General features: G+C 40.1%; 1 protein-coding gene across 1 annotated transcript in view; it reads left to right on the plus strand.

The window, feature by feature from the left end:
* The window catches only part of LOC107290228 (ATP-dependent DNA helicase Q5-like), a 34,803-nt gene extending 28,925 nt beyond the window's left edge, over positions 1-5,878 (plus strand). Inside the window, exons 13-15 of the mRNA XM_015819096.1 lie at positions 1,566-1,817; positions 4,644-4,716; positions 5,631-5,878. Coding sequence (XP_015674582.1) covers positions 1,566-1,817; positions 4,644-4,716; positions 5,631-5,731 — 426 coding nt within the window. The 3' untranslated portion in view covers positions 5,732-5,878. The remainder of the gene's footprint in view (positions 1-1,565; positions 1,818-4,643; positions 4,717-5,630) is intronic.
* Positions 5,879-11,917: the final 6,039 nt, after the last annotated feature.

Below are 11,917 nucleotides of genomic sequence, written 5' to 3' on the forward strand. Positions count from 1 at the left end.
CCCCCCCCCCAATCATCTAATTCTAACTTTAAGAGTAAAACATAAAGTAAAGGAAAATGGCTGCATCTCCATATGTTGTCAAAGCAAGAACATCCAATGTTAGCAGCATTGATAGCTACATTGCTTTAGAAAGATTGGAGAAAGTAATGCTGCGGTAACTACGATCGATAGTCTGTATTGGGATATGTGTGTCAGTAGAAATTCTCTTGCAGTTCCATTTTGAACTTACAGTATAAGAGCAATGATTTCTTAGTTTTTAAGGAGGTAAGGAGCAGAATGTGAGTTCATCACAGCTATCTCCCCGCCAAGTTTGTGAATCCATGAAATCATCCCCCCTCTTTGCCCTCTGTGACTTTTGCACATCCACATATGTAGGCACACAAAAAGATACTATATTAGGTTCTAGAGTTGCGAGTTGTTATGGAGAGACACCTTGTTCCATGCTGGAATAAAGTTGTTGGAGAAGTCACGTCCAATTTTCTTTTACAACAGTGATAAGTACAGGTATAGTATAAGGGGTACCTTGCTCAATAGTAGTAACTGTGAGATGGATCTTGGAGTCCTAGTGGACAATCATTTAAATATGAGCCAGCAGTGTGCTGCAGCTGCCAAAAAAGCTAACACAGTGCTAGGCTGCATTAACAGAGGGATAGAATCAAGATCACGTGAAGTATTAATACCACTTTACAAGGCCTTGGTAAGGCCACACTTGGAATACTGCATCCAGTTTTGGTCACCACGATGTAAAAAAGATGTTGAGACTCTAGAAAGAGTATGGAGAAGAACAACAAAGATGATTAGGGGACTGGAGGCTAAAACATATAAGGAACGGTTGCTGGAATTTGGTATGCCTGAAGGTAGGAAAAGAAGCAATGGATGGAAACTAATCAAGGAGAGAAGCAACCTAGAACTAAGGAGAAACTTCCTGACAGTGAGAACAATTAGCCAGTGGAACAACCTGCCTCCAGAAGCGGTGAATGCTCCAACACTGGAAGTTTTTAAGAAGAGACTGGACAGCCATTTGTCCGAAATGGTATAGGGTTACCTGCCTGAGCAGGGGGTTGGACTAGATGACCTCCAATGTCTCTTCCAACTTTATTGTTATTGTTATTGTTGTTGTTGTTGTTATTATTATTATTATTATTATTATTATTATTATTATTATTATTATTATTATTATTATTATTATTATTACAAATGAAAATTAATCTCTTACTCTCTGGTAACATTTTTATAACCTTTTTTTTCCACTTTTGGTTTTGTCTTTTTCTTATCTCCACCCCACCCCCTCTTTATTTTAAATATTCAATTAGTTCTTGCTATTTTCCATATTTTTTCTTTGAAACTTCAATAAAGACACCAAAAAAAGGGAATAAGGTGTTTTTTCCTTTCTGCTTCTTGCATTAAGAAATCAGATCACATTATCATCTCTGACGCATGCAATGTCGAGGGTTTAAATTGTAAATCATATAGACAAAAAATATGGGTTTCTTGTAGTTCAGGAAGGCTGTTTAGGTTTAGCCGTGTAAAGTTGCTTTAAAGGATTTCTATTTCTGCCATTCCAGGACCTGGAGAGCCCTGCTGAAAAGAGGCTACGGATGATGAACAAGTCCTCCATTTTGTCACAGTCAGACGGGAAAGCAGTTGGGCTGGCAAAAAAGAAAGTCACTTTTGATCCAAATTTATCACAGGTTGATAAAGAAGGGACCACAAGAGTCATCCAGCCGCCTTCAAAAACATTGTCGCTTAAGGAAACAGCAGATATTGTTGTAAAATATTTGACTCCTTTCTACAAAAGTGGGAGATTTGCATCTAAGGTGAGTTATGAACTATTTAATTCCCCCCCCCTCCTGTGTTTGATTTATGTTTCCCTATCAGTTAAAGCCTCCATGGTGACACAAAAGTTAGGTATGAAATTAAATGCTGCAGATAATATCTAAAGAAACGCATGGGAAATAAAATTTCCACAGTGATATCAGTCCTTTGTAGGATGGGGATGAGACATAGCTGGACAGAGCTATTTTTTTTTTCCCTGCCACTGTATTCCAGTGAAATAAGCACAGTACTTTCAAACAACAATTGCATGTATTTAACTTGCTTTATTTATGAGCAGACAACACGATCCTCCACTTGTAATTTTTCTGTCTTTCCCCATTTCTTCCATCAATTTCTAACAAAAACCTATTCAGGGAGAATAATGTAAAATAGCAGCAGTATTTTGGGGCAGGTAAGTAGTAGTACCGTAGGTCGGGGTGTGCAAACTGTGACATCGCAAAATGTTGCACCCTAGAACAGTGGTTCTCAACCTTTTTAATGCCGCGACCCCCAACCGGTCGTAAGTCGAGGACTAAACCGGTCGTAAGTCGAGGACTAAACCGGTCGTAAGTCGAGGACTAAACCAGTCGTAAGTCGAGGACTACCCAACCGGTCGTAAGTCGAGGACTTTCCCTGCCCGGGAGCGCCGCGCATGTGTGGTTCCGCCCCCTGCGCCGGCCAAGGCGTAGCTGGCAAGCGGCAGAGACGGAGCAGGCCAACCACCAGCTGGCCCAGCTCAAGGGAGGTAAGGCACCCGCCGGAAAAGGGGGAAAAATGGCGGACAGCCTTGCTTGGCGACCCCCGTGAAATGGTTGATCGACCCCAAATGGGGTTGCGACCCATAGGTTGAGAACCGCTGCCCTAGAACAAAACATTTTACGTGATCCAGAACTGATCTGACCTCAAAGTGGGCTTCTCCAAATACTTCACCAAATTGGAACCCTCTTGAAGGGCTTGTTGCGAGTCAGAACTCTCCCATCCCAGGGCTGAAGTGCCCACTTCCAAGGCCAGAGCATTTCAGGAGAGGATGTTTTGCGCATCATCACTTAGAAGCCCACCGTCTGGAAGCGCCTTCTCGGTTGTAGTTTTCATTCATTGAGGAACATAGGTGTAAGTTGGCAGTTATTCCTCTTCGAGACATTGATGTCTGCCATGAGCCTCCGTTACATTCAGTTCAGCTATTCTTCTGATCCTGTTTGGGGGTGACTGTGCATTTAATGAGAATGGTAACTTCACTAGAGCTGCTTTGCTTTCTTAACCAGGGCAAAAATGTTGAATTCTAAACTTGCTACTCTACCACAAGGATAAAGAGCTGCAGGATGCCCAGTAAAGGCCTCTATGAGTTGGAGTTGGCCCAGATTACTTCAGCACAATCTATTGGATAGGGAACAACCTATTTATTGCTTGCTTATTCATTTAAAATGTGCAAAATGCTGATATATTCAGTGATATCTCCCTTACACTCAATCTAGCATGGAACAAAGCAAAATACAAACATCAAGCATCTGTTTTATTTCCAAGAGTGCTTCTGGGGTCTAGTACAGTGATGGCGAACCTTTTAGAGACCGAGCGCCCAAACTGCAACCCAAAACCTACTTATGCATCGTTGAGTGCTGGGTGGGTGTGGCCCATTGGCTGGGTGTGGCCAATTGGGTGGGCGTGGCTGCGATGGTAACGGCAGACTGGGTAGGACTAAAAAATTCAATCAATCAATTCCAACTTTGCAAGATCTTTTTTTTCCCGCGAGAAGTTGAAATTGACTGATTGAATCCTTTTTTTTTTTTTTGCACACGGCGGCGGAGGCCTAAAGCGAAAAGGTTTTATAAAACCCAGCTGAAGGCCTAGGACGGGGGCGATGGCGCGTGTGCCCACAGAGGGCTCTGCGTGCTGCCTCTGGCACCGTGCCATAGGTTCGCCACCACTGTTCTAGTATAATTCCTAGAAAATAAAAATGGCAGGTGTCTTAACCCTGTGATTTGTAGATATGCTTATCTAACTCCTCGGGGGTGGGGGGGAAAGGCAAAGATAAATTAAGTAGTAGAAAAAACTGTGCAAGTTTTGAGTGGTTGGCAGGGAGCAGCTTCTTCATTAAGGGGAGCCATTGTATAAAACAGATTCTCAAAATTAAAAATCCAAATCCCTTGTAGATCCCTGGGTCTAATACTATTATACCCTTATATTGGTAATTATAATCATCTAACGCAGGCCTGGGCATTTTATGGCCCCCTGGGCCACATTCGGCCTTTGGCTGTCCCTGTCCAACCCGTGTGAGGTCAGTTGGAACTTAGAAATCAAATGTAAATAAGCCTGCCGCAGGGGGCAGGAGGCAAAGCCATCTCAGGTCCAGCTCTGTGCAGTTGCCCTGCTTCCCTTCAGTCAACTGGCCACCGCAGCGGGAGAAGGGGTGGGCGAGGAGAGATAGCACTGTTCTGCTCCTGCTCCTTAAATGGAGCAATTGGAGGAGTTGAGGTGATGGAGTTTGAAGACATCAAATCAGGTTACATCAGTTTGGCTCTTCACTGCAGTCCCAGTTTCTCCTATGGTCCCTTTGGAAAATTAATTGCCCATCCCTGATTTAGAAGAACTTAGATTTGATTGGGGGTTTCACAGCCTTGACTGCCTTGCAATGTCTAATTGTTTGCACATGCACCTTGTATTTAAATCACAGATAGCATGTTCCCTATTGTATGATAAACAGAGCAGCAGATTATGAGGCTGCCCAGCTGGGCATCAATTACTTTGTCTTGCATAGAAGCACAACAGTTAGATGTTAATGAGGGAATCGCATTCCACTCTGCTTATTCTGCTCTCTTATCTCTGCCTGGCAGGATTTGTTCAAGGGATTTGCCCGACACCTCTCTCATTTGTTGGCTGCAGACAAAAGCAGTTTCCGCAAAACAGGTGAGCGGCCAAATAAGGGACAGGGTGAAGGAATGTCTTGTGTTTTGTCCCTCTTATTTTTATTATTAAAATTGTTGACTTACAGAGATCTCTAATTTTCAGCTCTTTGGGTATGTGGGGATAGTTAAGCTTGGTTAGTATTTATGATATCATGGTAATGTTTGAAAATGTTTGTGTTGTCAATAAAATATAGCTTGTTCCTGGGGAGGAAAGCTATGGCAAATCTAGACAGCATACTAAAAAGCAGAGATATCACCCTGCCAACAAAAGTACATATAGTCAAGGCCATGGTTTTCCCAGTTGCAATGTATGGCTGTGAAAGTTGGACCATAAGAAAGGCTGAGCACAAAAGAATTGAGGCCTTTGAACTATGGTGCTGGAGAAGACTCCTGCGAGTCCCTTGGACTGCAAGGCGTTCAAACCAGTCAGTCCTAGAAGAGATCAACCCTGACTGCTCTTTAGAAGGCCAGATCCTGAAGTTGAAACTCAAGTACTTTGGCCACCTAATGAAGAAGGAAGGACTCCCTGGAGAAGGGCCTAATGCTGGGAAAGATTGAGGGCAATAGAAGAAGGGGACGACAGAGAATGAGGTGGCTGGATGGAGTCACTGAAGCAGTAGGAGTGAGCTTAAATGGACTCCAGAAGATGGTAGAGGACAGGAAGGCCTGAAGGAACGTTGCCCATGGGGTCACGATGGGTCGGACACGACTTCGCAACTAACAACAACAAATATATATATTCTAACTAACTAACTAACAGATATTCTTCTCCTGTTCATCATATTTTGCAGACACCATTTGAGCCAATAGGCACAATTTGCATTTGGTACTTAATGTATGTGCGTATGAGAGGAGTGATAAGTAAATTATGATTGAGAACGTCATTATCTCAGGTGCCACTTTTCCTGTTCGCAGTGAAAGAAGAAGCGCAGAGGCTGATCAAGTCGTTTTTCAAAAGACGGGACAAGTGTGAAAATGAAACAGACTGGCAAGAGCTGACCCCTTTGGAAACGTGACTCACAAAAGGCCCGGCTTCGCTTTGCTGGTTGTGACAGAAGACTGTCCCTCCAAGTTTCGCTGTAACTACTACGCTTTGTAACCATGCAATGGGGAAGCGGAGGGAGAGGGCAGCTGAGGGAGAGAGAGGTGCCGGGGTTAAGGATTTTATCTGCACAACAGATTTTCTCTGTCTGAAAAAAAATATATAAGTCATTTCGCTTTCAGGTTTTGAGTGCAGCCCACTTTCCTCCTTCTAGCGAGTATGAGTGAACTGAATTTTATTATTTGGCTAGCCCAGGGGTAGGCATATGATTGTGACTGGAGAGTCTCCAGTCTTTTAATACAGATTTCACTGGCAGCTGCCTTAAATAGAAGATAATGCATTTGCTTCAGTCAGGGTTTTCTTTGCTGTGAGAGTAAGGTGTTAGCGAGTACTCTGGGGAAGACCAGCTAATTTATAATTGGGAGGAAACCCAGAAGGATTATTTTGGCCAAAGCTCTTTAGATTTCTGTTCTTTTATGGTGTTGACATGTTTCTTTTATTCCAAAAGTGTTCCCATGCACCAGAATAATTTTTTTTTAAAAAAAAAATTCAAGCTCATAAACTGTAACAAAATGTGCTGAGTTGACTGGGCAGCGTATTGGCAGTATTTTCCCTGAGTTGGTAATATAATAAATTAAATGCAGCAAATTAAGGGCATAGCAACCAGTACTAATTAAACACAGGCAGCGCTTTGTTTTTTTAAGAGCTGTTTAGGGAGGAATGTGGGTAACAAACTTTTTTGATTGATCCTTAAGCTTTCCTACATTATTTTTGTTCCCAGTTGCTGCTCCAGTAACCCTGCTCTCCTATGAAGTTCTAAATGCGCAATTAAGGAATTCTGTCTTCCTTCTGCATCCTGTCAGTATTTGCTATGTGTATTTCAGGGACCCCCCTGTCAGCTGCCCTGATAGGTATTGGTGTACAGTTTCCTTCATCTCTCACCAGTATGACCAGGGTCTTTGCTGGCTGAGAATGATGGAAGTTATGTCTTTAAGTTGGGTTTAGGAAGAGAGTTCTGAAATGTTATTTTTAAGGAGAGAATTAATATTGTGTGTTGCTTCTGTTGTTAGTTGGCAGGTCTTTCTTTATCCAAGAGAGACCAATCACACCTATTATGGTTGGAAGTGTCTAGTTAGGAGCAGCTTTTGCGTTTCATAAAACCTCAGGAATAAAGGTCAATACCCCCCCCCCTTCCCAAAGATTTTGTTCGTCGATATTAATCGAATGGAAATGCCTGATATATTTAAGGAAAATTGCCATTGCAGTATCAGTGCACATTGCTCTAAAATTGTGCAGTAGTAATATTTTACGTTGCATTTTTATTTTTGCATATGGAGTAAATTCTGGACCCTTACAGAAGATCGTTATTCACAAACATTTTCAGTGGATTCTTGCAAGGCTCTTACACAGATTATTTGTAGGGTGAGGAGCTGTAACCTTTTTGGAGACCTTTGGATTTGCCACACTATAAACATGGGTTTGTTCTATTAAAAATAGTTTTAGGTAAATAATGTAAAATTAGCACTTTAAAATATGAAAAATGTGAGAAATTTATCAACTACAGTAGTAGTCTCCAATTCCCACCTTGAAGTTGAGGTGCTTCAAATAGTTGTTTTTTTTTCAGGCAAGGAAAAAATGTTTACAGTCTGCTCACATTCCCTATCATAAGTAGAGAAATAAATGTGCATTTGAAAGAAATAAACTAATTCTTTTCATATGTCACATACTTTAAAGCCATATTACTGGACTGTGCCTCCCATCTAGACCTAAATAGTAACTCAGTATTATGGCAAAGTGACCTAGAGCTTATAAGGAAAGTGCTGCTTTAATGATATTTAAGAGGAACTGGGTATATTTGGGGAATCTTGGTTAAAATAGTAGTTTTTATCATTGTGGTTTTTTGACCTGTGCCTTAGATCTGTCCCTAGAGAAGCCACTGATCTTTCTAATGTTGAGAGCTGATAGACAAAGGCAGAATTGTGGAAGAGATCTTCAAATTAGCTTCTGGTGAAGAAATAGGCTTTGTAACTTTAAAGGTACATGGCAAGCTGCTAATAAAAGTAATGTTAAAGATGTTACCCTAGTGGCTTTTATTTATTTAGAACAAAACTGGTGTCTGGTAAAGTTAATCTGCGAGTACTTAGCATAGTCTGTGAACTAAGAGAATTTCCAAATGGGAACCATTCTGCATTCCATATAAAACGCACACAATTGTTTGTGTTCAACAGCTGAGCTGATTTATTTCTGACTACAGTGTATTTTAAACGACACAACAAATTTTCCCACTTGCAACCTACCAAATGTGCAGGTGGGCTGATTGATTTGATTATTTGTTTATATCAATTTTTTACATAGAATAAAAGACTAATCAAAAGAAAAAGAGGAAACGAACAGAAAGAAAAAAGTACAAAAAATGAAAAAGAAAGATTTTGTACCATATACAAAATCAGTCTATCATGAATCTTTTCTCACTCATTGTTCTCAAGTCCCAATAAACGGAATTCTAGTTTCTTTGCAATGTTAGTCTTTAAATTCTTTGTACCAGGTGTGAATTTGTATCCAAAATTTCTTAGCTTTTTCACAAGTTCACCATGATAAAATGTTCCCTCATACTTTTTTACATTTCCAGCACTGATTTGAAATGCCTTCGTACATTTTTTAAAATTTATTTAGTGTCATATACCAACAATACTTCTTTTTATAAAAAAAAAATTGTCTTAAATTATGCAGTGTAATAAATTATCCACAGTCTCTCCCAAGTGTCCATCTCAGTTATAGCCAAAGTTAATAGCCCATTTTGTCATATAGTCATTAATCTGTTCTTCTGTTTCAAATTTTATCAAACGTTTATACATTTTTGTGATTGCATATTCACCATTTGTACATAATTCAGTTTCAATTTTTCTTTTTTTTTGCTTTTCAATTCAGATAGTTTTTTTATCCATATTAAACCTTTCTTTTAACTGTGCACATGAAAACCATTGAAAGCTATGTCCTTTTGCAGTTTCCATAAACAAGTGAGCTATTGCCTATTACCGGCGAAATGGTTTTCCTCTCTCTTCTATGATTAAGCCAGCTTCTCCCACCCCCACCCCCTTTGCAGAAATTCAGCTGCTGTGGAGCAAATGTTCTTAAACCAATCGACAGCTGGTGCCTTGGAAGTTTTGCACCTGCTCACAGCAATGACTGTTCGGCTGGGGTGGGCAAAGCCCTGGGCAAGCACCCAGAACTAAAAATATGGATTCAGGGCCACCGACTGTGCACTGTTCTTCGTGCCCTCCTACAGGATGGAAGACCTGAGTGGCTCATGCTAGTCTTATGTTTTGAAATTGGTAGCAGTGAAGACCATTAGTTAACTTTAAACTGCTTTTGAAGAATCAAGGAGTAGAAATTGTAATGATGTGAAGATGCTCTTGATTATCCAAGGATTAATAATATTGTTATGCATAGTTTAAGACAGAGGTCCCCCAGCCTTTTGTGCATCAGGGACCGATTCCGTGGTGAGAGGTTTTTCCGTGGACCGGAGGGTGTGTGGTTTTGTGTGCTGCCTGCATCTTGCAAATGGGACTTTGCTTGTTTGTGCGGACCGGTTGCTTTTGCTTGTTTGTGCGGACCGGTTGCTGGCATGCTGCAGTACAGGTCCACGGACTGGGAGTTGGGGACCCTTGGTTTGAGAAATGCATATTCCTTTCTTGTTTGTTTGCCAAGAACATTTTGGTTAAATGAAACTAGCAATCAGCAACAAAGATATCAAAAGTTCAAAGCCAGATTAAGACCCTAAAAAGAGGCAGGGAAAAATAGACCTTTGATTTTAAATCTCCTCTCAATCAGTTGCCTGATCCTGGTTTCTTCTGCAATGAGGGAGAAAAAAAAATCTCTATTTTTGCTTTTTATAAAGTGTGTGCAGTTTTATACATCTCTATCATTTCCCACGTTTTCTAAACTAAACATCAACAAGATATTTGGACAGAGAACATTACTGTATTTGAAACTTAGAGTATGTTTACCTCAGGGGTGGTGATGGTAATATTATGTGGAGATTATTTAAAATCATCCAAAGGAAAAGTTATGTTTGCATGTGTGTATGTGTGAGAGGCACAGAGCACCCCAGTAGTTTTTTTCCCAAAACAACTTTATTAAATTTCAAGAGAAAATAAAATACAAGATAACAAAAAATGGGAGAAGGGATTCAAAAGGGGAAAAGTTAAAAAGTGAGGGGAAGAAGGTTGGAGGGATAAGCAATATTAAAAAGACATCCAATTTTCCTCAGTATCGATACAAATATATAACTAGACAATCTCTTATTCTAAATTAAACATAAATTAAACATAGCATAGCCAATATTTAAATTTAGTAACATGTACAATCTACAATTAGTAATTCAAAAATACTTATTCATCATTATTTATTTATTTGTTGACTTTATATACCGCCCTATCTCCCTTACGGGACTCAGGGCGGTGAACAGGCGATAATAAAAACCATGATAAATATAGGCAGTTCTAAAATCAAATTAAATAACGGGCCTGTTCTAAAAACACACCCATACAAAAACCCCCACTAAAACATAATCAAACTACGCCAGGCCGGCCGCACGGAATAGATGGGCCTTCAGGGCTTGGCGAAAAAGGCGCAGGTCCGCAACTGTACGTAGGTCGGGGGGTAGGTCATTCCAGAGGGCAGGAGCTGCCACAGAGAAGGCTCTCCCCCTGGGGGTCGCCAGCCGGCATTGTCTGGCCGACGGCACCCTAAGGAGGCCCTCTCTGTGGGAGCGGACTGGTCGAAGGGAGGTGTTTGGTAGGAGGCNGGGCCCTCTCCACGGGGGCTAATGACTCGCCCCCAATAGCCAGGGATGGAGCCAACTGGCTATGTCGTGACGCCGGAAACCACAGCCACTCGGTCTTGGACGGGTTGAGTCGAAGCCTGTTCCTCCCCATCCAGACTCGCATGGCCTCCAGGCACCAGGACATCACTTCCGCGGCATCGTTGGGGTGGTCCGGGGTGGAGATGTACAACTGGGTGTCATCTGCGTACTGATGAAACTCCACCCCGAAACCACGGATGATCTCACCCAGTGGCTTCATATAGATGTTGAACAGGAGAGGCGAGAGGACCGATTACAAGATTATAAAAATAATTTCTAGTTTAAAAATAAACCTAACAAAATGTTAAGATAATCAAAATATTCAATTTCAGCATCTCTCATCAATTCATTTTTCCAAATCCAGTTTTTCATTACCATTTTTACCTTTGTTTCATCTCTGTGTATTCTGTTATCTAATAAAAAATCCTTTAAAAATTCCCATATTTCCTCCATTTTATCCATCAATCATAACAAAAGTTCCTAATCTCAATTATACATCCATCTTTACATTCTTACATAAATCACAAGTTCATCATAAATTTCATTCCATAAATTCACATATTTACCCATAATCAAAATTAATACTATACCCCAGTTTTAGAAGTTTAATCTTAATTCACTATCAATTAAAAAATCTACCAGTACTTTGACTATAAATCGCCATCATTAATACATAAATCTCTACTAAAATTTATTTTCTCATCTAAGCTCTCTATCAAATATATGTATGCACATCCTTTTCTTTTTGCAGTTCTCTTATTATTAACCCAACCTTTCTTTAAATAAAAATAATTTACTCAGCCTAATCAATAAAAAATTAGAGGCCATCTTATTATGAATCTGTAACCAACCTTCATTATAATATAGCCCCCCCCAAAAAAATAACTGTTATAGTCTATATATGTAACATATTTTCTCTTTCCAACATATGCCTCCTATTTCCTCCAATTCCTTATCTATAATCTCCAGGCTCTTGTTCAACGTGCATTTCTTTCTGTTTCTGTTAAATTTTGATCAAAATATAGTACATTTTCAGTTTGAAAATCAATAATCCTTGACAAAATATAGCTTGATCTATGAAATACAGTGTTTGCTTGGTGTACATCTAGTAAAATAAAATGTTCCTCTCTTTTTCTCAAGCTCCACGTAGAGGTTTCTTTCAAAATAGTTATATTTAAGTTTTCAACTTTTAATCTTAAATCAAATGAAAACGATCATAAGAAAACTTGTTCCTCTATTTTTTTCTTTCTGTAGATCAGGGGTAGTCAACCTTGTCTCTTTTATGACTCGTGGACT

The sequence above is a fragment of the Protobothrops mucrosquamatus genome, unplaced genomic scaffold (genome assembly GCF_001527695.2).
Source record: "Protobothrops mucrosquamatus isolate PMUCROS unplaced genomic scaffold, P.Mucros_1.0 scaffold_146, whole genome shotgun sequence".
NCBI classification, from domain to species: Eukaryota; Metazoa; Chordata; class Lepidosauria; order Squamata; family Viperidae; genus Protobothrops; species Protobothrops mucrosquamatus.